The sequence below is a fragment of the Leptosomus discolor genome, chromosome 3 (assembly GCF_034619465.1).
Source record: "Leptosomus discolor isolate bLepDis1 chromosome 3, bLepDis1.hap2, whole genome shotgun sequence".
NCBI lineage: Eukaryota > Metazoa > Chordata > Aves > Leptosomiformes > Leptosomidae > Leptosomus > Leptosomus discolor.
The window spans coordinates 7383882-7410194 of record NC_141393.1 but is presented as its reverse complement, the minus strand read 5'-3'; the positions used below and the strand labels follow the sequence as shown (position 1 = coordinate 7410194).

Below are 26313 nucleotides of genomic sequence, written 5' to 3'. Positions count from 1 at the left end.
CAGGTTCATCTAAGAAACAGGCCCTTATAAATGATGGTAGGGCTCAGCAGGAGGAGAAGGGGCTTTTTACCAAAACTGGCTGAGCCTCAGAAGTGGCAGAGCAGCCACATGTGGGGGGTTGACATTGCCCTTTCCTTGCCCCTGGGAAGCAAACGCTTACCCAGCTCCAACAGCAAGGCTTTCAGCTGCAGAGAGAAGGAGCGCGAGAAGGGCACAAACACCAGTCACGGACAAAAACTCAATTGTGTTGAAGAAGGATCTGAAACCCTTTCAGAACATCTGGCAGCATCCGGAGGGCAGCTGTTCCTTAAAGAGGTGTTTTTAATTTTGTAGTGAGATCGGGGAATGACAGGAACAGGAGGAGGTAGAAAAAGGAACTGGGAAATGAGGGAGAATTCAATCTCCTTTCAAATCAAACTGGGCCACTATCTGTATGTGCCTCTCAAGATTTTTGCACCTGTGCCTCCATTTTTCACCTCATGTCTCCTAAAGAAAAATATAGGCTTTCCTTGGTGCCTACAGCAGCCCAAAGGTTTACTCATGCTTTGCTTGCACAAGGGACTGATAATACAAGCATATATCTAGGAGAAAACCCTGCACCCGGCAGTCAAATAAGGTGTAGCTAAAGACACCACAGCGTACGTTTGCTGTGCCAAAGCTAACCTACACTTTTCATATTGTAACCAAGTTTTCCTGGCGAAAGAAAGGTTTCCTATACCTCTGGAGCGATGTAGTCTGGTGTACCACAGAAGGTGGCTGTGGTAATGCCATTGTGAATGCCCTCTTTGCACATCCCAAAGTCTGCCAGCTTGCAGTGACCCTCGTAGTCCAGCAGCACGTTGTCCAGCTTCAAGTCCCTGCAACGAGAATCGTTCACCAAGTCATTACGTGCTTGGAGCAGCCCCAGCCCCAGCCCAAATGGAGGCAGTGCCCCAGGCCTCAGGAGCTTAACCTGCAAACTGGACAAGCCTCATCATCATAAAAAAATAAACAGAAGTCATGCAGGAGGGGTTTTCTTTTGCTTCATCTCTTACAAAAGGGAGGGAGGAACAAACATAATTCTGCCGAACTGCATTTAATACGGGCAGGTGCTATATGAGTTCGCCCACATGGCTTTCCAAACACACCACAAGCCTGGCTGGCAGAGCTCCTGCTCTTGTAGCTCTGGGACTCACTGGAGCAGAGGTTGCCAGAGCTGTCAAATTGCGTAACGGTGTTATGATGCAGCAAAACGCACCGCACGGGACATGCTCTGATTCAGCAAAGCACCGTGCCGGGAGCACACAGCCGAAGCCAGGGAGGTGTGTGAAGCCTCTTCAGAGGGGGAGCAGATTCCTTCTTCTCCTGAGGTGTGTGGGGGGTTAAGTCCCAGGCTTCCCTGTATCTAGGCAACCCTGACTGATAAACCCCACCTGGAAAGTTATTCAAGCTGAGAAGTAAAGAAACTCCCTGCTGACACCAGGACACATGGGCAAGGTGAATCTTCAGCCAGCACGGGGCGCCTCCACTATACCGCAAAGTCTTAAAATCCTCCCAGGCGTATCGATTCCAGCAGGACTGCACTAACGTAAGAAGCAAACGTCCCCCATAGTGCTCACTGGGGTGGGGACCTCCTTGCCATTGTCACAAGAGACCCGCAGCCAAACACCATACTGTACAAGCTGCAGAAAGGCACATTTTCCAGTACATCACCTCTAACAGCCTGGGAGCTCCTCATCAAAAGCAGAGCTGACAAAACGACAAGAGCCCTAACAAAGCCCTTATCAGCTTGCCTGACCTGGAGATTGCCTCAGGAAATAGCCTGCAGTCAGCAGGCCCATCAGGAACAGGACCAGAAAGCACAGGGTCATCCGCAGACTTAGGCAATGCCTTCCTAAAAATACATACCAGCTCATACCACCTCTGCTTTTCAGCTCTAGGCATCATCACAGATGGAGGTAAGGAGCTTCGATGGGAGCTCTGTGCAGTACAAATAGGTCACAGTTCGTTTTTCAAACTGTCTCAGGTATTGTTGGCTCAAGAGCTGCAGAGCCCTCACAGCAGGTCTGAGGCAGGGAAGTGTTACCATGGCCATTTTACTGAGATGGAGGACATCTTCTAGGCCTAGACAGAGCCACTTTCGAAGTCATTCAGATGCCCAGGCAAGGAGCAAACAACACATCTGAGGGTCTCAAGGCCTCTTCGTGAAATCTGTGCTGGAACGTGATCCATTTTGCCCTCTGGTTGGACATATATTTTCCTGGGAAGGGGGAGCAATGGGGAGGGTGGTAACAGGTGATGGCACCTCCATACCAATATGAAAACCTATGGGTGAGCTGAAATCTGAATCCAGCTTGAGCCTGTTCATCTTCTGTCTACAATCTTAAAGGTGGTCAATTGCTCTGTTGTGCATTGTCATTTCTACAGCCCACAACACCACTGGAAGCCTCTCTGGAGCTTGAGACAGCTCAATGACACAATGTGCTAGACAATCAGAGCCACGTCCTGTCCTACAGAGGTAAGAAAAAGTATTATTAGCCTCTTTTGAACAGATGGGAAAGCAATGGGTAGAGGTTAAGAAATTTGCCCGTGTCCCCCACGATGAAGACTGAACAACGGCTTCTGGAATTCCAGCTCTGGATCTTAATCACAAGATCACACATCATCTCTCTTCAGCTTTAACATGGCATGGCAACACAAGTCAGCAAAAAGCCCTCAGCAATGATGCTACCCTTCCCAGCAGGCCCACCAGCTATCTGGTGGTCAGTGAAATTTGGATGCCAAGGACAATGCCTGTGCCTGTCTTACGCTGCAAGTGTTTGCTCTGGGTGGGATGCTCAGCAGAAGACACTTATTTTTCCCCTTCTGAGAATCAAAAATGGCTGCTAAGGCATGTAGGCAAAGACTTGTCCTGGGAAGGCTTTAGGTGAGTACAGTGAGAGGTATTGTATGTGCTTGCCCATGACAGTACGCCTTCAGCAGCAGTTTACAGCCAAAGCTGCTGTTGCTCTTCCCTGTGGTTCCTGGCAGAGCAGGGAAGCCCTCCAAGCATGAAGGCAGGCCTTGTTTCCAGGAATCTGCAATGATGTGGTTGAAACCCGCAGTTTATTCTTGGCTCGGTTTTAAGTGCAGCAAACACCTTTTCAGTCCTGGGCAGGCCTGACTGTTTGGGGGTGCCCCCAAAGGTGCAAGTGGACGGGGAGTTTGGGTGAACTTGCTTGGAGATCCCCCTTGCAAACCTCCCCTCACTCCCCAAAACATCCGCCATGTCCTGGCATGGTTTGGGGATACCTCAAAATACACCTTCCTTATATGTGAGCCAGCAGAAACAGTGTTCTGCACATTGAGTGAGCAGGTTACAGTCGCTCACGGAGAGCCTGAGGAGGAGAGGCAAGACACAGTGACGAGGCAGGGCCAGCTCTGCAGACGAGATCACCAGGCTCTCTGCCACTTCTCAGCCTCTGCCCCACAGGACATTCTGCAGAAGGCCCAAAATCCCCGCTAGCTGTATAATGCACCATGCTCATTATAGCACTAAGACGGCAGGAGCTTCTGCAGGTGCAAGAGCACTCTGTGCTTGCTGCGTCCTACCAGAGAGTCTCTATATATGTAATTGCCATTAAATTTAAACTGTCTGCTTCTCGCTGAGCAAGTACGGTTTTAACCACATAAGGCAAACCTCCAGTCCTTTGGCTTCTCTACATTGCACGTTAAACCCATTAAGAGTGCCTGTGTCTCCTCCTGCAGTTGGGATACTGGCTTCTCCTGACTTCTTTCCAGCAACATGTAATCCAAAACTTGCCTTTTCTATTTTCTCATAACCTGTAACATGACATTAATCTGCTCTCGCTTGCTCAGGCACTCTGGCTACGTGCAGATCGTTTTAGAAGAGGACCTCCTGTGACCAAAGAAGATTTCTCAATGCTCTTCACTTGGCAAGGCCACAGAAGATGTCCCCACATGTCCTTCTCAGAGCAGGTCTTTTGGGCCAGCACAGTGGCAGGCTCAACCATGCGGGTCCTCTGGAGCCTGCTCTCTCCGGCTGCCCCGTAAGATAATTCCCTGGGAAAGTCGTGGTTTGGTCGCGTGTTTGAGCATTTGTCTCAAGCGACCCCAGCAATCGTAAGCTCTGTACTCGCTGCTCAATGTTGACAGGTCTCCTTGTGTGTCGTGGCCCACGAACAACCACAGCCACATGAGAGGAAAAACACTGACAGGTTTCTGAGATTTACAAGGAGCTCTTCATTTTCGCAGCAAGGATTCCGGGAAGCTGATGAAACTGGAAGTCATCCAGCTCAGAAAGCACAAATCTACCTCATTTCCTTAATACTTGCATTTTCCATTCAATATTTTTAGCAGTTCGACGAAGCAAAGGCGGAGAGGTTTTCTGAGGGCTGCGTTTCTAAGGTCCAGCTGAGGTTCTGCCTTTCACTGGCAAACCTCCACTGGAAAACAGGCTTCATCCTGACTCAGAAAGGCAGCCTTTGTCCTCACAGGCAGCTATGGGTACATCAGCTTAACGGCCTCAGTTTAGTCTAGACCCAGAAGAAATGACAAAACGAGCTGCTTCAGCATCACTTGCTGGAAGAGGTGTTCTTTACACATCTGCCGCTTGAGTTTGACATTCATTAAAAAGACCCAAAAACCAAAATTACAATCGCAGATGATCCAGCCCTTTTCTGAAGCATCTGTCAAATACGATTTCCCTGCACCAGGGAGTTTTGCCAGTGCATAAGTGTTATACACGTACTTGCCACTTGCACTACTCTGATTATCTCACTTGTGATGTAGAAACTGTATTTGAAAGGATGAAGTTTTGGGGTTTTTTTTCCTGTTTTGGTTTTAACACCCTGTGTTGTGAGGGCTGTACATGTAACAAGGATCTTCTTCACACGAGTAGGGGTGGCAGAAACTGGCTTCCTGCCTCAGTTTGGTAATCCCAAAGGTCCAGTTTAAAGCTCACAAAAGCCTGGTGTTCCCATCTCGACGAAAATCATTTAGTCATGAAAGATGTAGATACAGAGCAGTGGGAGCTAGCCACAAATGTAGGTGTGACTAATGTAAAACTCCAGCCACATGTTTTTTTAAAAAAAATACACAATTAAAAATAAAATCCCCAAACCTGGAATTAGCTAAATGAGTAATTTTGGCATTTCTAAAAGGGAAAAATTTTGCTTTTTCAAGTCTTCAGCATGCAAGGCCATTTCGACATTCCTTCGGGTGAGCAAATGTGCATTCAAATCCCCTTTTGCAAGCAGGGAGTAGATTCTGATTTTTCTCCACCTCTTCTGCTGAAGTCGTTTTACTTCACAGGAATACTGAAACCTCCATCACGACAGAGAAAAATGTGTTGGTAGCCAAAGCAACACATGTTTCCAACTCCTGCTCCAGTGAAATTGTAATTATTTTTTGCAAAATGGAGCAACTTCAACAGAGGATAACAAAAGACGTACAACCTGCAGAACAGCACAGTTGGCAAGATACTCATCAAAGAGGTAGGATTTTTCAAGTTGGAGGCCTTGCTTCAAATACAGTGGACAATAGATCTAATCCAATACTTTGATTAAATAAGGAGGAGAATAGATGAAGGTCTGGGTTTTATGTAAAGCCCTAAATACTCACGTGAAGCTAATACAATTCCCCATTTTCCTTTGCATTCGTTAATAACACCCAAATCAAAAGATTTTATTTTACTTGAAACCAACACTGTCTTCAATTGCAAAAATAAAAATTGTTGCTTTAAAAAAGCCTTACAATTATTTTGAGCCTGCAAAATCTGAAACAACTTCCTATCTTTCTTTCCGCACCGAATCTTGGAGACTCGGTTAACCAAACTCAAAGCAAATAATTATTTTCACAATTCTATTCCCACCAGCTTTGGACTACAGACCTCCATGTTTTGTTCTCAAGATTTCATATCTCTTTGGGAACTAAGGCTATTTCCAATCCCATGTGCCTTGGGATGTAGAGAACTCGCTTAAAAATTCCTTCACAGAAAATGGTTCATATCTCCCATATTTTTCTAGTAACAACTAAACATTAGTTGTTTTTACAGTTGAGTAAGTTTTTATAACCAGAAACTCATGTTCTCACAGCATTAAGGAAGAGCTAAGCAAATTTCCTAAGCAGTGGTAAAGCTGAGTGTCAGCAGGCACCAGTAAATACAGGCTAAAGAAGACACCTGCAATACATTCCACCAGAGCTAAGGCATAAAAATCTAGGCTGGGCTGCTGATATTTGCTTAGTTGCTACCACATCTTTAGGGTACGGTGAAATATAGAAATCACGAATGAAGAACCAGGTTACTGGCCTTTCAAAAAGGAAACCATAAAGTATAGATCAGAAAAAGATCAAGCTGCACCAAGCTGAAGAAAGACTATTTGAAATCCTGAGTTTTGCTGCCAAATAAAAGGACAAGCTGTTGCTCCCTTCCAGCCTCGGAGGCTTCCTCTAACTTGACTCCTGTCATACTTTAAAGGGGAAAATCAGGATAGCTGGAGCCTGGAGACAGCACTCTCTTGGGTGCAGAACCAAGCAGAGAATCGGAGGCAAGACTCAGCACTGTTACACAGCATGTAACCAGCGTGTAGCCACTTACTTACACCACCACTTGGGGCTGACGTGCTGAGGCGGAAGGCACTCTTTATGCACCCACAGGTTCACAATGCAATCCCTAAACCCTGCGGGATTTAGTCCATGTGCTCTGTCCTTCCAGACACTGCATGATGTAATGTTGAAATATAGCGCAGGGACTGCAAAACATAACTTCAACTCCTTGTTTTCTTGAAGAATGTTCTCTTAGGTAAAGAAAACATTCCTTCTAGTTTCCAACCAATTACTGAGGTGCAAACCCGTTCAGACCACCAGCATGCACACGGACAGCCCGACTACAGCAGGCGGACTGCAGCTTGCAGCGCAACGTAACGGGACAGAAATGGAGGGAAGATTTCTCCAGGTATTTGTAATTCAAAATTAGCCAAAAGTCAGACTGAAACATAGCAAGGTGCCTGTCTGCGCTGTCTTAACAACCAGAAGTTGTTTTCAAAAGCTGACCTCGCTTAAGCATTTAAGCCACCATAAATACAGCCACAACAGCTCCAGACTGAACTTCTCCATTTCTCAGAAACAAAGCAAAAGCAGAAATGTGACATAATGATTCAAGAATCCAACTCAGACCCGGAATAAGTGGTACGAGCAAGTGAAACTCCACTGCAAATTAACACTCATTGCTGGGCCATGTAACAGCAAACAGCTGCCTGTCCTTGCTGGCTGCTTTGTGCAGCCGTGGGAGGCAGAGGAGGCTCATGGGGAAGCCCAGCACCATTCCTGAGGATTTTATGACCTTATCCCACCACAGCACATCCCACAGACTCCACAGAGAGTTGCGGAGGGGGAATGTGGCAGAATGTAAGAGAGCTTCACGGCTTTCTTCTGCTTCACCTAACCCACCCACACTGGCACATGGAGCACAAACCTTTTGAAATGCTCTGTGCCCGTGTGTTAGGATAAAGGCACGATGGATTATGGCCCCACAGCCTCCAAAGCAGACTCCACCTCTCTCTTGTACACACCAGGATGGTGGAGAGTGATGCAATATGTACGCATGTCCGGGATCAGACACAAAGCCAGAACGCGTGGCTGAACTTCTCTTGAAAACTCATGCCAGAACACACGGCCAAGGACCGCTCTGGAGGGCAAGGTGGGTGTTAGAAATTGGGCGAGGCAGGGGGAGATCCTCATACCCACCTGCATCCGTGCTCTTCAGCATGTCCAAAGGCACTTTGTATCGGTCTTATGCACTCACAGGGATAAGTCTGGTTAAGTTTTAAAATACATTCTTGCTCTGTTGCTTAGGCTTCTGACTAAACTCTGATTGGCAAACACTTGATTCCAGAAGCACTGTTCTTACATTTTAATCTTTAAGTGAAGCAGCCCTTCAAGCATAAGGACAAGTTTCTGCAAGGCATCTGCCCAGATTAAGGCAGCACCATGATTTTTTGGTGGATGGGCTGGAACCCAGGGCCGCCAGCTCCCCATCTGCCTGATGGCAGGGTCTCTCTGGAAGCTGGTTCCCCAAGCTACATCAGAGCACCGGTCCCCTCCTGATGCTCCCTGGGCTGCTGTTCCAGAGACAAAGTGCCCAAGATACTGACTTCTCTTGTGGCAAAGGAGCTGTCATTACCTGGGATCCAAGACCTCTCTGACAGTTTGAAGCGCCAGCAGTCCCACCTCCCCTCCCTCTGGGCACTTCAGAAAAGCATCTGTGGAAGCTAACACAATTACCAATGTGATTTCATTGCTGTTGAGATGAATGGGCATGATTCACCCTCCTTTTAAATTAGAGTGGTAGGCTAAAGTATACAGGCATAGACTAAAAAAACCCTTGGCGTACCACAATAGATAATCACAAAGCTTCCACCACGTTACTGGGTTTGAACCCGGGTGGTACAGATCCAGTGGGACCCCATGGGTGCCCCAAGTCCCATCACGTTCAAGCATGCCTATAAGCTTCCCCTCCATTATATGCACGGCAGCTGCAAGACAGCTAATGATAGTTTCCGAAGGCAGCTTTACAAGGGCAAAAAGACACTCTTGTGAAATGGGGCAGCCAAGAGTCGGAGCCATTACTGCTGAAACACAGACGCGCTGGAGATTGCTACGTTGGAGTAATCCCAAAGATGCCGCAATCCATGTATATTTATATGTCCACATTTGTGTGCGTTCACTTTTTTATATACATGTATATATAATATATATATATTATTTGCTGCTTTTTTGTGGGACTCTAGTCAGAGAAAAGGAGTTACACTTGAGGTATTTCCCTGAATCCCAGAAAAAACATCCTCCCATCTACTGCGGGAAGGGGAGAGGTGGACAGAAAAAGGCTTCGTGTCCGGCTCTTGGTATGCACGCCACGTGTTCCCTCTCCGGATGAGCTGCAGCCTAGTCCTGTGATAGACTCCTTGGTCCCACTGGGCAGCGACATTGGAATTTGCTGGCCCTGAAACATCACTTGCTGAGTTGCTCCCAACAGAGCTCCTATTTTACCCTTGCCAGAAAAAAAGGCAAAGAAAAAAAAAAAAAACCCCACAAACCACAATGCTTCTTTCTGTGAGTCCCCTTGCCTGAAGTCTTCAGAGGAGGCGTACAACACTCAAGACCAAATGCATGAACAAGAATCAGGTGTGGACTTATGACTGACAGAGCCAAGAGAGGTTAAAAAGCATAAGCCTGTTATGTCACCTTGACAAAAATAGACCAACGTTGATTCAAAGCCTTATACAGAAATTAAAACGAAACCAGGCTCCTGCCTGCAGTACAACATGGTAGCAACGCTTCAAGATGGAGTGAAAGAGTTACCCAAGATTAACCATCGCCAACTGCCCATGGACCACTGTAGAGCTGCTTCAAGGCCCTGTCTCAGCTCCAAGCTGTCCTGGTAGGATCATAATTGGACTGTGTTGCTGAAAAGGCTTCTCTTTCCACCGGCATGAAGTGACACGTCTCCATTTCACCGCTTCATGCCACTAAACCTGCCCTGGGGGAATTAGGCAGTAGCTCACACCAAAGTGACACTCCTGCGCTCTCACTGCTCATCTCACAGCTGCCGTGAAATCCTCCCTCCCCACACTCAGAGTTTTAGGAGTAACGCTTCACTCCAGGAAATCTCAAAGACAAAAAAAAAAGGTGGCCCTATCCATCATGATCATGTGTGCACGTGTGCAGGCTGCCTTTGGCAACAGCTTGAGCAGCAAACCAACCTGTGCTGGCATTGGTAATGCCAGCAGGGCTTTGTGGGGAACACACTCCTGCATTGAACCCGTATGTCTAGTCAGGCAGACTTCTCCATTTTCATCTGATACGGATAAGATTCACTTTACTCTGAGCCTGATCCTGAATCCAGGGAAATCCGTGGAAAAAAACTCCTGTCAGGTGTAGTCGATTTTGGATTAGGCCCTTAGAAAAAAAAATTACTTAGCCTTATTAAGGCTCTGAATTACAGATCCAGATTTATAAAGCTAAGGCTACAGGCACTAATCTCCTTTCTATAATGGAATGAACAAAGCTGAAGGCAGAAGTATTGTATTTTTAGACAGGATTTTTAAAAGCACTTTGCTTTGGCCTGTAGATTTCCACTGCCAAATTTACTACTAACTTCTGAAGGAGCAACACTGGTCCAGTGCGGATGCTTTTGAAAATCTCACTGTCTGTGCTGCATTTTTATGCAAAGAGTGAAAGAGCAGTCTCCATGCAAGTGACACGTTGTGGGTATAAAGCACACAAGCATCCCAGTGCTGCCCAGGAGGGGGTACCCCCTAGTCCCCCTTTAGTTTAAATATATTTCCTAGGACATGCTGTTCTTAAAAAAACCTGAGACCATCACTGATATAATTGATTCTCTTTTTTCTAAGACTTCAGTGAACCTGCAGGCAAAGTGCTTTCCTGACTGCTCTGATCTCCCTAGTTTTCACCACAACAATTAAATAGCAGCAGTGAAATCAGATGGAAGATGTATTTGTAGGAGCCTAGCAAATGGGTCATTATCCCAAGATTTAGTTTCTCATTTCATGTGGATTACTGTTGCTATTCACTCATTACAGGTGATTCACCCAGGGCTGTGTGAAGCCAAAGTATCCTGGATAAGCAGGGCAGAGGCAGGTGAAATTCCTGGCTGGGCATGCTGAGCTCTCTGCAATCCCGCTCCCACTTCTGGGGACTCCTCCCTGCGTGCAGGAATCAGCGACATTGAGCTTTGTGCCAGGTCAAAAGGGGCAGCGAAGATCCCATGTGTCACCCCAAAGGCCATACGGGCAGCAAACAGACCCCAAACTGTCCATGAACAATGCTGGCTGCTATTGTCCCCACGTCACATCAGGTACTTAACCCACGAGCTGGTCAGGGCTCCCTCTCCAGCTAGCATAGGGAGACACATGCTTTTGCAAGACAGTTCAGCCCCTCTAAAATCTGACTCACCAGCTGACCAGGCTATATCAGTTCCCAAATTAGGTGCCTTAGCTGGTTGCCCAATTGCCAGTAAAGCAGAAGTAACTTAACTTAGAGCAGGAGACAATCAATGCTCAGCCAATATGGCTACCATGCACAAAAAGCTGCCAAATCCCTTGCTCCTGTAATATATGAAACAAATGAATCAGAAAATGAAAACAAGCACTGTCTCAACTGGCCCCATCTAGAAAAAGGATAGAAATAAGACCTGAATGAGGAAAGTCTGTATTTAGACTGCTTACCTCTTGAGTCTTTAGTGCATAGATCTGTCAAGTGCCTGCATGAGAGTCACTGCAACCTAAATGGCATTTCCCCAGTGCAGGGCACTTTGGCCCCTGCAACGTGCATCCATGGAGGAGGATACCCAGTGGTACTATGTGTCTGTGTCTCTGGGAACGTGCCCTCTGGCATGACTCGGCTTTCTGTGGCACCACACCAAAAGACTGCTTTCCAGTGTTACAGTCCTTCTCTTGATACACCAGCCAGTCCTTCCACGGGCATGTACAATCAGATCCTTGCAACATGAAGAATCAGGACCCTTTTCCTTTCATCACCCCATACACTGAGTATCAACTCCAGAGGGTGGAACTGGGAAGTTTGTGTAAGCGAAGCACAAGGGGCATTTTCAGGACAGGAATGGGAACAATGACTAACACTAGTGTGCAGCAAGTTCCAGCTAAGATGGAAATTTGGGGGTGCTACCCATGAGTAGTATGTACCTTTCAGTTCCCTGATTCTGAGTCAATCCATGCCGTGACTCTGTGTGTTCACTCTTCTTTTCAGGATCAGGATGTCTTGCTTACTGGAAGGTACCTGTGACAATTGTTCCACCTCAGCCTTTTTCAGGGCAACACCACAGACTCCAGGACCCTTGGATTTTACTATTTTAGCTGGGGAAGATCTGAAGCTGTCAGGTGCCTCTCACTTACACAGGCCTTGACTATATATGCTCGAGTGTCTTGATTATAAATCCCTTTTTGCAGCGAGAAGACACCGCAAACTGAAACTTATTTCTAATCTAGGGAGACAAGAAACAACAGGCAAACCAGACAGAAATCTTTGCTGAGAGGTGCGATGGCACCACACCAGATCAAAACTCAGGGTTAAAGATTTTGTATCTAAACCTCCCATGTTTATACAGGGCAGAATTGCACAACAATACACGTTTTCTATCACAATACAAAAGACAGTCAACTTGAAGGCAAGATGTTTGTCAAGAAACTCCTTGTGTGTGCTTGCTAAAGGCATACCTAGGTGACATCTAAAGTGCATTGGATTTTAGCTCATGTTCTCATCAAAGTTTAGCACTCTCCACCTACAAGGCTATATTTTTATTTTGTGGCAGGAAAGCAGTTCTTAATGTTATTGACAATTCCAGTGGGTTCAGTCATCAAGTACTTTGAACTCATCTACACAGTCAAGTGCCGCTACTCTCAGACTGGACTGCTGTTTTCAGATACTCTCCCCATGAATAAATAATTGAGGACTAATGGAAGACGATAGAGGCTGGGGGAAAGCAGAATGACTCTCCACTGCCCGGAGAAAAAGGAACAAAAAATGAATTATTTTTATTCTAACATGCTGAAATGCATCACCCACAAAAGATACATTAAAGCTAATGAATTCCTGGAACTGTTCTAGATAGGCTATGCAAACAAGGAGCAACAGATGGCCTGTGTCCTCTCTGCACTTTGGGGACACCATACATGTGCAGTTTACCTGTCCCCATTTCTGCTCTCAAGCAGACTTCACAGTGCTTTACTTTACAAATGGTTTGCAAACCTCTTCATGATTTTGCATGAAAAATGATTTCATGGTAGGCTTGTGAGAGCAGAGAATGCTGGGGGGGGGATGGTGGTGTGGGTGCTGCAGCGTACTTTGTGCTAGACTGTCACAGGAAAAGCACCACACCATGACATAGCAGACATGTTCACATCAATATTACATCCACGTGCACTGGGAATTAACTTTTAAACACAGAGTTACTTTCACTTCCCACCTCACATGACTTGGGAAGCACCGCAGTGACAGGAATGCAAACCCAGCTTGCTTCCTCTCCAGCCAATTCCTTAGTTTTCTACTACTGGTTTTGAATCTCTGCCCTTCCATTGTGCATGTCTGTGTTTCCACAGCCACCCCTGCTACCTGGAACTCAACCCTTGGGCATTTGGTTTGCTGCCCCTAGAGCGAGCACTTGGTGTCACTCCTGGCACCACCGGCAACCTTCACCATGGCTGGAATGACTCAAAACAGAAAACGCCCAACAAGAAGACAACTCTTATCAACAGCCTTTCATTCCCCCACAGCAACCAGAGCAGGCTCCCACAGTGACTCTGCCCAGACACGGAGCTGGTGCAGCTGACACCCAGCACGATGTTTGGATGAAGCAGGCTCTGCCACAGAGGTAACCCAAGCTTCAGGGATCAGGCAGAAACACTTTCCGCTGTGCATTCCTGGACCAGCCCGCATGGCAGGTTTCTTCTCCAAGCGCTTCTCCACCCCAGCTTTCTATCTCAAGGAGAAGCACTCCACAGCCCGACGGCTCTGGTGCCCACACGGCACCTTCATACCACAGACGTCAGAGCTCCGGTACCAGTGACGCGTTACTCCAACACGCGGTGACTTGCTGTTAAACCCAGCAGCCAAGCAAGTAGAGCTCTCCTTTGTCCTTGGTTGCCCTGGGCAGCTGGAGCTTTTTCTGGCACCTGACTAGCAGCCCTGTGGCTTTTACTTCATGCGCAGAAGAGACTGAACACGGATTTGGGCTTAGCTTCTTCCTGCACCTTTAAGGAAAGCGTTTGGGTTTAGCACTAGCCAGCCGCTAAGGGGCCATCAGGGCTGTTTTTTAGAAGCTAAAGACAGCAAGGTCCCTCTTTCTGGTGATTTAAGCTTTCTCCTCCAGCAGCACGGCCACATTGCTTTCCTACCTGACCCTGTCCCATCCGTGCTTTTCGGGGCAGCAAGGGTGCTTCGTGCCCGCTAGGCAGGGTGCCCTGCAGGCAGGTACAGTGATGGAGAGGGAATCCAGTGCTTCCCCACATGCCACAACCAACCTCAGCAGCAAGAAGGCAGCCCGGTGCGTGGCACAGCTGCAGCCTTCACCTTCAGCAGAGCACAAGACTTCACGCTACTCATGTCAGAAGCAGTTACGGGAATCAAGAGATTTCCCAGGTTGCTCTGGCCAAGCTGTGCCACGGCCCTCTGCAGTGCTACCACAGGACTTCAGCTGGCCCCTGTCCTCCCTATTGCACTACTGCTCCCCTGCTTTTTGCCACACTCCAATGTATTTGCTTCTACCACGCAGTTCCCTGCTCCGCAGCACTGTCTTCTTATACAGGCTGAGCCATTCCTAGCATCAAGTAGCACTCAGAGGAGCAAAGTCTGGAAAAATCTTCCCTCGCTCCCTGCGAGTCCTATATTGGCCTGTTGTTGGTATAAACCACAGATTACTTCATGACTTTCTGGCACCCACAATCTACATCATCAGCCAGTGAGTGGGATGGGTCACATACGCATGAGAGCGCCTGGGTGAAACCACAGAAGGGTTAACCCTGCAGCGGGCTGAGAGAAAACTCAACCAGTACAGAGGGCTCTCAGAGGAGTCAGAGGCTGTGACTCACCGGGAGGGGCTGCACAAAAACAGGGCTTTCAGGGAGGCCCACAAGAATTTCTTCAGGGAGATTCTTCCCCCAGAGACAGGCGAGGGAAGGCACCTCACCTTTCCCATCACCCAGCGGATCCGGTGACTGGCCTGGCAGGAGGGGGATAGCTATTGTCAAGCGGATTGTTTCCAGCCTGGCTAAAAATGGGATGACAGAAGACTAATTGCTTCACTTGAAGGAAAAAAAAAAACCAGTCTGGAGTGACTGAATTATTTTGTGGACTGTTGTTGTTTGGGTTTGTTTCCATCCTGGCTTAAGGAGCATTAATGACTTCAGTTGCAGGAGGATGGGGGAAGGGAAGCTATTAGGGTGAGAACATGATCTACAGGGACATCTCTCACCCAGCACACCCTTCTGCCCCATATAACCTCTGCAGCCATGCTGGCAACAGCACCTTGTGTCCGTCCGTCCGTCCGTCCGTCCCTCCCTCCCTCCCTCCCTCCTCCAGCCTTTCAGAATGAAGAAGGTGGCTGACAGCAAAGGGAAACATTAAGTTTTCCTTTTTAATCTGTCTGACTGGAAGTGCCAGCCTTCCTGCAGCTCAAATAGTTTAGCATGTTAGCTATGCTCGACAGCATGTCCAAAAAAACCTGCTGTCCCTTTTCAGTTGCAAGGAAACAAAGGGAAAACATCCCAAAAGAGCGGATGCTCCAGGAGAAAGCTGTAGAGCCCAAAGCTTATAAGATAAAGTTTGTTTTCTTTCCAGAAGCCACACAAATTTCTGAGACTACTTCTGGTGTCCCGAGAGACAAAGTTAAACCTAAAGACAAGACGTGTAATTAATGTTGAAATTCCTCCTTACATAACAGTGCCTGGGACGCAGCCACTCACTTGGCCAACGCTGCGAATGGCCCTGCCAACACAGGCCAAGGAAAAGCCTGCGAGCGAGTGATGCCTGTGCTATACCCAGTGGTTACAGGCATCCTCAAAACACCTTGTGGGCTTCAGGGAATTAGATCAGGAGCCTACGGGAATTATGTGCTCACATCTACAAGCCAATTGTATTGAGGGACAGCCATCCTCTAACTGGATGCATCCCCCAGGGAACAGGAGAGCCGCCTGAACCACCCCAAACCACAGCAAGGTCTCAAGGAAGACACAAGCAGAGAAAGGACTTGGAAATATTAGGAGCTTCCCTGGAGAAGAGGTGGAGAATTTCAGCATGAGTCTGGTTGTAAGAAAATGAAGAGAAAGTAGGGAAGGCTCTCAGTCAGTGAAACAATGACTTCAATTAACCTGTCCTAGACATGACAGAACATGGAGAGATCTGATACTCCATGCCACATTTAACTCATGCAGAGGTAACAGCTAGGCCTCCAGAAGCTGTCATTTGACATCCCCTCCCTTTGACATGTCCCCAGTCCAATGTTGGCTTACTCATTCATGGCAACAGTTGGAATTTTATGTCTTGCTTCCTGGCCAGTGTGGATCCACAGATGCCACTGGCTGATGCTGGGAAGCAGCACCCAACAGCTCTCGCAGGAACTTCTCCTGACTGCCCTGTGGCTTGGGGAAAGCCGTCAGTCCTGAAGGACCCCAAAGGCAGCTGTGACTGGAGATGATGAGGTGCAGTAAACAGCGCAGGCTGCAAGATAGTTTTCCATTAATTTTACCACAAAATACCTGTCTTTCCCCCTGGGGCTATCCCTGTCAGGATAGTCACCAATTTGAGCACCAGTGAGCAGGGCAGTTTCACTAGATCAAAAGAGTGTAGGGGGACATGTAACACAGAGACTCTCCATTCCTGAATCAGACTTCAGCCCACTCAAGCCACTGACGTCTTGTGGCTTTAGAGGTCTGAAAGCCGATCTCACTTTGCTCTGACTCCTTTCCAAAACATCATGATTTCCAAGATGAAGCACAGGTTAGTATTGCCTTTCTGAAAGCAGACAGGAAAGTATGTTTCAAGTGGCTCAGTCACAGATAAAAGCTATCTATTTTACAGATACGGTGGAATAAAGGCTTATTTGGGCATTTTCTCTTTGTGTAGAGGTAGGGAAAAAATCATGAGTTCAGGTATGAGTTACACTAGTCCCACCTCAAACCTACCACCAGCAGACTGGCTGCCATCGATCACACCACAACTTTGCAATTAACTCTGCAATTCAAGGTGTGAGTTAGACCAGCTGAAGCTCTGCTGGCTCGCTGCATCTCAAGCAGCACAAAGGAGATAGAGAGCTGTAACCTTCCCATGGGGATTGGCCCTGGCCCCAGAGAGACCCCAGGGGGAGCAGCACTGGCAGGACCAGCTCTTGCTCCATGCTCCGGGCAGTGCCATGCTCTGACCTTCACGGTGGGTGGGCTGTCTCTTTGGGAGCTTGGCCAGCTGGCATGTGTCAGAGCAGCTCCTTGGCTTTCTCATTTATCAAGGCTGGACAGAGAAGCAAGAAGCAGGAGCCAGCTGCCAAGATCTTTGCTTCCTTCTGTGCTCAACAGTGGCTGAAGGTAGAAATTCTGGCTGAAAAGCTTCTGTTTAGGCGTCAGGTTTCAAACTAGTGATATGAGAGGTACTGAAATGGTGAGCTCCAGCTAGAAAGAATGGTTATAAAAGAAGAGGGAAAATTTAAGAGAAGGTACAAGCAACGGCAAAGGCTACATTAAGCTGATAAAATTATGACAAAATCCCCAAAGCATAGATAAGCATGCAATTTCTCAACTTACGGTCAAGAGTTACTGACAAACAGAAATATAAAGCACACTAATTCAGCTTTTAGGCACAGGTCAACAAGGACACGGGACCTTGCTACATTTTCATGCTCAGGTAAATGTCAAAACGAATGTAACTAGATCCAGAGAAGGGAGGAGAAAACCCAAAGCCCACATGTTAAATGTCACACACCATCTTGGACTCTAACACAGGTGCCACAGAGCCTGCATGCTGAAATGTGCTGCAGCCTTCCTACAACAGCACACATAGTGTTATTTAAAAGCCCATTAAGAGTCTGAAGGTATCACTTCCTACCACTCCTTCTACCACACAGGTTTGCACATGGATTAATTTCCCCCTGCTACCTTGCACAGCTAACCCTGCTTTTCCCAATTCCCCCTGCCCCATACCCTCCCTTTTCCAACACAATAAAAAAAGAAGCCATGACCCACTTTGGCAAGGCACCCTGACACTGCTGCCTTCCCCAAAACGGCATAGATCAGAAATGGTTCAGATGCAAACATTCACATCCTTCTTGGATAGACTTTGCCATGGCAGCATGCCTGGATCGGCGATTTCGCCAGTAAATAACCTCTCCTAGCTGGAAATAATTTTCCTGATTCAGGAGCACTTTGCTACTAAGCTGCAGAGAGATTTGTGAAAGCAGCTCTAGATGTTAATAATAAATCATTCTTGTGAAACTTTAATTGATTCAGAAGAAATCAGCTCAGAGCGTGGAGGATCTGTGTGGTTTTGAATATATTACACCTCGTACGTGGTTGAGACATGAAGGCTTGATCCCATTTCCATTGTTGTCAGCTGGAATACTGCCACCTGCTTTAGTGGAATAACCATCGGCTAATACAATTCCAAGACTAAATTGTGCCTTTAGGCACAGCCTCATAAAAGGGGAGGTTCTTGATCCTATTAACAGCAAAGGTGTCCCGACTCAGAGGCCAAATGATGACTAATGCTTTCCCCTCGCTCCATGGGAATAGGCTTCGCAATCTGCTTCCTGGCCCACACCAGCAGCTAACTACAAGTCCCAGCACCAGCTCGGCTGGCACATAGAGAGCAGAAGCAAAGCTGTGCCTGCCATCCTGCCCAGGGTACCACTGGCAGAAGATGAAACTTTCTTCCACAGAAATTTTGATTTGTAAAACAGACAAAAATTACTGCAGTGCTCCTGCGTAATAGTTGAAATTTTCTATTGTGTTATGCTTTTTAGTTTATTTCTGTATCATTACAGGCAGCTGATGACTCTGAGCTAGACTCTAAAGACAAGGTGTTACGATGGTAAACCACTGATATCAAAGGTTGCCAGGTGACTTCACAAAATTCCTCTGTTTGCATAAAACTGAGTACCTACGCTCACTGGCCTAAGAACAAAACCTAAACATTGGGATTACTGACCACGTAAACATCAGGTGCTGGTCTTGCCACAGCTAAAAGAGTAAGTAAAATCCTCCCTGGATAGCTATGGCAGTTTCTGCAGGCCAAGTATGTCAACAATGCTGATTTTCTCATTGTCTCCCTTACATATATAGTAGCTTCACTCACCACAACCCGTCACATTGCAAGAAATCTTCCGTTTCAGCAAGTCAGAAGGAGCAGATGCAACAGCATTTTGTTGGCATATTCTTTGTTTTAAAAAAATTGTACAAAACATTTATTAAGGTTGACAGAGACCTTTTCCTCAGCTATATATATCAGCCTCCCTAATGCTAACTCAGGGGTCATATTCTCTGATATTAACACTGAAAGCTTCCTCAATTTGAGGTGGGCACAAAGATCAACAAAATGATTAGATTAATGCCAGGCAATTCTGGAGACGTCAGAGCAAAGTTTTCAAAATTGGGTCCTTAAAATGATAGGCCTTAATGCCCTTGATATCAGGGAACACGTTAAAAGTCAGATGAGCAGTTCTGGCTAAAAAGGTAGCAATAATATTTAGGGGCAATTTTCAAAAATAAATTTTATATAACATCTTAAAATTTATTTCAATTTTTATTTTTTCTCCTTCTCATGACCTTCATGCCTTTAAAAAAGAACGAAGAGGGCAGGAAAGACAGAAAAACAGTCTTTTTGTAGAAAAGTTTCTTAGTTTCAGAAGTTCTAACCTAAATATTCTCGGGTGCTCTGGGACTTAAAGATTAAGCCTAATTCTGGGCTTCTTTCTTTAAGAACTTGGCTGTAATCATTACACATAGCTACTTCTTAAATTGCATGCTTTTTGATTGTGAAATGCCTTCATAAGGATGTGTTAGTCATGAAAAGAATGACAGAACGAACACAAGTCATGTCTAATCACTTATCCCCTCCACGGATGAGCAGTATTGCTTATTTTGCACTGGTACCAGAATTCCCCACTAACACTGAGCTCTCATTTCAAATATTTGGCAAACGAAAGTCCATGCCTGTAAGAGTGTAGTACACAAGTTATTACATGCAAATGTAACAGCTACACCAAAGGAGAAAGAGAATGCAAGTACGAGAAACTTGCATTTAGATAAAGGCTATCCAGCCTTGGGGCAGGTGGATGAACTAGACAAACTCTTGAGTCCCCTTCGAGCTCCGGTTTTTAATGATTTACACAAATTCGTTATGTGCAGGGCTTGCAGGTTTCAAATCAATCCCTTTAAATAACCATAAAGGAAAAGTAGACACTAGCAGAGCCAATAACTTCTGTAGGCTATTCAGTAGTCCTTAGTCATGTGGAAAGTTGCATTGAAGTTCACAGACTACATACAGTGGAGTCAATGGGGCACAGAGATCTGATATGTGGATCTCAAAACAGGACTGCTCTTCGTAAGCATAACTGTAAATCAGGACTAAACTGTCCTGCACAGTGACTGATTAAACATGACATGGAAACGTGAGAAGCTGGGTTTTTTCTCTGCACTTTCCATTTGATCAAGTGCAGAGAAATAACACTTTAAACACTGCATGCCAGAGGCTGTAAAAGAGCCCAGCTTGCAAGCATGCAACAACCATATTTAGTGGAAAACAGTGTGGAAGATGCACGGTCTAGAAGCACAAATCAGGTTACACGAGCTGTTGACTGTCAGATAAGATAGCCACAGACATTACTACACTCCTGACCCTAAGAGACATTCCTTTACATCTTCTGAAGCTGAATGAAGCATTTCCAGAGACTCCAGCATGAAAATTTCTCTTCTGCACTAAGCAGTTTTTAAGGATGGAGCTGTTGGTATGCTATTCTGTGCCAATTTACAGCTTTTAGCTGATTTGCTTCACTTGTTCACCGTAAAATCAGCTTATATTTCATTCTTTCCACTGTTCTCATAACATAGCACATCCTTCATTTTCTTCTGCTTACATATATCTACTCTCGTCTTCAGGGCCCCAATCCAGGAAAGCCCCGAGTCTAGGAGCTCTCCCAAATCGAGGTCTCAAAGCGACAGGGACCAGATCCCACAGCTGAGGTTATGGTGCTCCACAGAGTGGAGACTCACACCCATTTTGGCACTGGCTGAGCTGTTTCCCACCCTTTCCTCTCAGATGCAAGCAACATGCCTCTGCCCACATATAGCTGAAAGAGGGTGGGGAAGAGGGAGGCATAAAATACAGCAAAGACTACCTACAGATGCATCTACTGTAGCCCAGTCAAGCAAAAATTTTCAGAAAAGCTTAAAAACACCTCATTAGACAAAAGATTTGTCTTTGCTAAGAAAACAAAGCTATGCATAGCAACTATCCAAACCAATGGTAATTCCTGGATAGCCCCTCAGCCAGCCAGTTTGCCTTGCAGGGCACTGCTGGTATCAGTCACAGATCCAGTCCAACTGCTAATCTGCTTCCCTGGGGAGAGACCCTTAACTTCAGGGGAAACAAGATCTGGCTCCGGATGTGAAAAAGGGCATGAGATGAGAATAAACAAAATCACCAGTTGCCAAAAAAGCCCCCAAAAACCAGCAGAAAGAAAACATGAGGATCCCATGTCTACAGTGTCCCATGGAAAAAGCAAACAGCACGCCAAAGAGTTATTCTGGTAACAGTAGCTGTACATAATTAGGAAAGGCATGCAGCTTCTGTTTTCAGCATGTAATTTTTAATTGATTTTGCTGAAAGAAACTTTAGTGTTGTTTCAGTTAATAAGAGTCTTTCCAGCAAAACTGGTCTCCATAAAAGGCTTATGTAAACATTCCTTCAAGTGTCACAGGCTTATTGTTTGAATTGGCAGGGAATTAACCTGTTGCAAAAAAATCATTCCCTATAAAAGCCAACAGTCATGAGACAAACACCTGCAGACCTGACAGGTCTCCCTAGAACAAGGAAAGGTGATGACTTCAGAGACCTGGCCAGTATCCAGAAATCTTTCCAGATCCCAGAGGAGACAGAAGGAGTACCACACAACATGAAGGTGATGCTTTCAGGTAACACACAGAGAAGTAAGCACTTCCTGTTAATAAGCCTATCTTGTTTTCCCCAAGAACTAGTGTTCAGCCCCAAGGCAAGACCATGTTCTCATCCGGGTAACTGTATAATTATCTTTTGCCTTCCAAAGGGACCACGCATCCTATTAAACACAACCAAGTCACAGGACCTACTTAAAGGTGGCTGGTGCCACATCAAAGCATGGGGACTCTGTGCACACCGTCCCACATTCAGAGGCATGATGGAGTGCAAGCAGACCCCAAGCATCTCTAAAGGGCCAGTTGCATTAGAAATATTAATACAGACACAAAGGCAGTGGAATAAGCTAACTAGCATGAGCCCTCAGGACAAAACCAAGGTTCTTCAGCCAGCCAACAACCAGTCCTTCTCCCAAGCTCTCTAGCCCAGCCTTTTAGCTCCTCTGGCTTTTTGTCAACTACATTACCTACATGCTACACTACCTACACCCTTAACGACGTATCTGCCACTGTGCTGTGCCAAGCGGTGAGCTGGGGCACATTGGTGTCTCTGCTATCCAACTCCACACCTAGGGCTGGCAAAACCAGCATTAAAGTGCAGGGTGAAAAGGTGACACTGTCTCTGCTTCCAGATACAGTTCAGGTATGTCACCGTGTACCGCATGCGGTATCACCTCTGCAGGTAGCAGAGACATGTTCTGAAAAGGGACCGTCTCGGCCCATGCATCCTACCAGGGAGACACATCTGCAGACACAGAGAAAGAAAGTTTGTCATAAAAATCAAGACCATGCCACTAGGCTGGGTTGATTGCTCTATGTTGCCTGTAAAAAGGTCACTATCTACCTGAAATCAAAAAAGTCTTCAGGGCAAACCCCTAAGCCCCCTCCTCCAAAAAATCCCCACCAAACCACAACATTCAATTTTAAGAAAACATTTGCATTTGCCCTCAGTATGCAGGTACAATGCCTCTATTGATGGATACCATGTAGGTGACCTTGGCAAGTGGACCTATCCACTAGCAAAGCTGTGCATCAGCCTAGGCAAACGTTTGAATTTGAGGGCAGCAGGGCAGACCAGCCATTCTTACAGTAATTCTACATGGAAGGCAAAGTCCTGCTTTTAAAATGAACTCTTATAATCATTTATTATCTCTTTGCTTTTTAGAAGACTATGAGTGGACTAGCTCACTTGCATTGAATGAACCACTGTGCAACCTAATACTACTGAGGTGTGCATGCTGTTTTGTTTTGTTTCCAGCACGCACAGAAGCCAAAATATGCTTCCTCTACCCTGGGAACTACTGAACTGGAAAGTGAAAGTCAGGAAAAGCTGCCTCAAGAAAAATAGCATCGACCTACCTACCTGCAACAGGACTCAGCACACTATTTTCCTTTAGAAGTGAGCTTAAAGAAAGCAGCAGTGTGAGAATACTGCCCTGTGAGCAAAGATTTCATCTATCACAGCCTTGATAATTACCTAACCTTTTCCTGGCAACATCCAGCATGAGCTGATCCCAACTGTGTCCTTGTCCTACTCCTCTGTGGGTAGGGGTGCACAATATGATGTGACATGTTGAAAAGCCTGTTTTCATGGCTGGATGCATTCTAGTCCTACCCTCTGTATGATGGGGTAAGGAACCACACTGCACTTGTTGACATTTTTTTCAGGAAGCAACTATAAATAGGTGCTGCTGGGTTGATGGCTAAACCTCAGCTTAGGACAGGACAGAGATGCTTCCTTGATAAGGCCAGAAAGCCATCTCTCCTTTGCAGTGTGGCAAATGAAAAAAAGAAAAATGTACCCACACGTACGTTTATGGGACTTCTATTCTGGCCAGGGCTTAGTAACAAAAAGCAGAGTTTCCTTGATGTGAGGAGCAAACTCACTGAAAATTTCAGTTGCATCATGGAAATCATCCTATGAGAGCACCAATCCAGCAGTAAGCCTGGTTTTAACGTGAAAAAGTTGCACGTAACCAAAACAAACTATCTGCCTCAGGAATCCCATTCTCACGGATTCACAACAGCAATTGCAGAAATACTGCGCTATGGCAATTTCAAATTGCATATGTGTGGCCGGAAAAGGAATCAACAAAAACCTGCTGTTAGCTGTTACCAGCACTGTCACCCCAGGCCAAAGTGACACATTTCAGCTACTTCTCGATGAACTTTCAGTGCCATCTCTCAAGCCTCTCTGGCATTTCAAAGGAGAGAGGACCCAGCTTTTGGCAGCACTTTTGGCAAAAGCAACTTGACTCACTGGGAGGACACTGATTGTGTTGGTAAATGCAGACTCTCTCCTGAACTGCTTAATCTTGAAGGGGGCAAGGAAAAATACAGTTTAGCCCAGAAGAAAACCGAATGAGCCAGGGTATTCTAGCCAGAAACTCTCTTCCCCCGTTGACTCTGGGAATCCAGAAAGAGGAGGTGCATTGAACAGCTTGTGGCAAAACACTTTCCGGTTGGGCTTTTCCTGGTGTCTCTCTCCCCTGCTCCCAGCTTCCTAAGCAAGCACTCCCATTCTGATCATAAAATCTCCAAACCCTCTTACACAAGTGCAGTGATCCCCTTCTGAGTATCTCCTTCCACCCTGCAGACTCCCTCCTGGAGCTCGGTGTTCCTGACCCGACAGAAGGAACTTCAGCCCAGGACAGCCGCAGCCAGCAGCGCTCTCCTCTTACATCTTCCAGAACAGAGCTACTCTGACTAATTTTAAAAAAACAAGTCATCCTCCTGCAAATCTGCCCTGTGCAGCTGAAGCTACCTGACTCCACAGCTCAACAAGATCAAAGCTTGTGCAGTTGTTCAAGGAGCTTTTCAATTGCTCCTCTAGTTTCTATCGTGAATTACAGCAGCACTTGAAGAGTGCCAAAACCCAGAGAGATCGATTACTCCTGCCCTGTGACAGACAGCAGGATGAGGGGGACAGGACAAGCTGTAAGCACAGTGGCCTTACATTATGCACAGACACAGTTTTGCTGCTGAATGATTGACAATAACTACTGGATGCCACTATTTCAAGGCTAATGTCATTTGCGTAATTATCTGGCAGGGTCTCTCTTCAGCGGCTGGCATTATTCACAAGGGAAGAATTAGACTGAAATCCAGCTGTAGAGTAAGTAGATTTGCTATTCTATGCAGACAATCACTGTGCTTTAGAAGCTCAATACAGATGGTATATATCACCAGTAATTTTCATACTCTCAGGACTCAGTGTATATTAAAATGACACTCCTTCTCTATTTCGCTGTGCCACATATATCATATGATTTCATACTTAAAAATAATTTCATATTCTCTGTCCTCACCTGACCATCTGTTTCTTACTGCAGCTCAAGCTAGGAAGAGAAAGAGAAGTTGCTTTTACTTGACTTAGGCTATCATCTCACCATCAGATAGGAAAGTGTCCCTCGCACTGCTCACAGCCCTTTGACCAGTTTAGTCCTCAGCTATTCTGGATTTAGCGTGTTCTAAACCTGGCATTATCTGATACAGGAGGATGCACCACTAAACACAGGACTGCATCGCTTGGGTTAAAACATGCAAAGCTCCAAACCAAACAGCATTTGGCTCAACCCACAGTCTGAAATGGTAGCAACGGAGCCTGACTGGGATTGGAACTGGTCCCATTGTGGACCCAGTTGTGTGTTCCAGCTGTACAACTGTAACCAAGCAGCAAAAAGAGAAAATTGACGTTATTCTTTGCAGGGCTGGCATGCCACAAGTGGGACTGAGCAGGGCTACAGCAGCCCATACCCAAATATGCATGCTTTGCTGCTGGAACCCAGCTAACAGTATTCCAAGGAAAACAACTGACTGTTCCTCCTTTCCAGTGCTCTGGGCAAGAGGATGCCAGAGGTGTTCTGCAAAGTATGTCAGAAAGAATCCTTTCTGTATAACCAGACCGTCTCAGTGCTGACATGTCCTGATCTAGCTGTCCTGTTCCACCCCAGAAGACGTCTTGCTTTGCCTCTGGCATATATGGGAGGATGCTGGTCAAATGGTCATCTTGGCCAGGGGGGCCTCTGCAAAGCAGACTGGCTGTCTGATCCATGCTGGCTGGTCTACGCCTTGATGCTCGAGCCGATAGGGGAGCGCTTTGGCCGTACAGAAAGGAAAAAATATAACCAAACTCCCTCCTGAGTACAGAATAACGACAAATAAAGAGAGAGCTGCATATGGGAAATAGCTTCCCAAGAACAACCTGGAGACCTGGGCATGGAGGCTGACACAGGGAGGCAATGATGCTCCAATCCTGTTGCAAAAAAAATTGCCGGACATGGACAGGAAAGAAAAACTTCTGCTGTAGGATCACAGCAGGAATGAAAAGACCTTTAGTGGCTGAGCTGAGTGGCACTGGATAGGTATGTCAAATAGATAGGATTTAAACACAGGCCCTTGGCTAATACAGGGAAACAAAGGGGCTTGCGTATAACCAGCACATATTAGCCTTTAAATAACAAGGCTCCACGCAGCGGCAAAAGCAACAGCTCCTTGCATTTACCTCCCAGAAAATCTAGGAAGGTTTCACTTAGTGCCTCTCTCCCTTTGTCATCAGTTTGACATGTGCTCTCCAGCAGCAGGTCAGGCCCAGAGCAGCACGGCGGAGGCTTCTGTCGGTCAGCAGTTAACACCCAGCAGCCAC

At 46.3% G+C, this 26313-nt stretch overlaps 1 protein-coding gene across 1 annotated transcript in view; it reads right to left on the bottom strand.

The window, feature by feature from the left end:
• The window catches only part of PRKCH (protein kinase C eta), a 117621-nt gene that overhangs the window by 18918 nt on the left and 72390 nt on the right, over window positions 1-26313 (bottom strand). The window contains exon 11 of the mRNA XM_086463520.1: window positions 719-857. Within this exon, the coding sequence (XP_086319646.1) occupies window positions 719-857 (139 nt within the window). The remainder of the gene's footprint in view (window positions 1-718; window positions 858-26313) is intronic.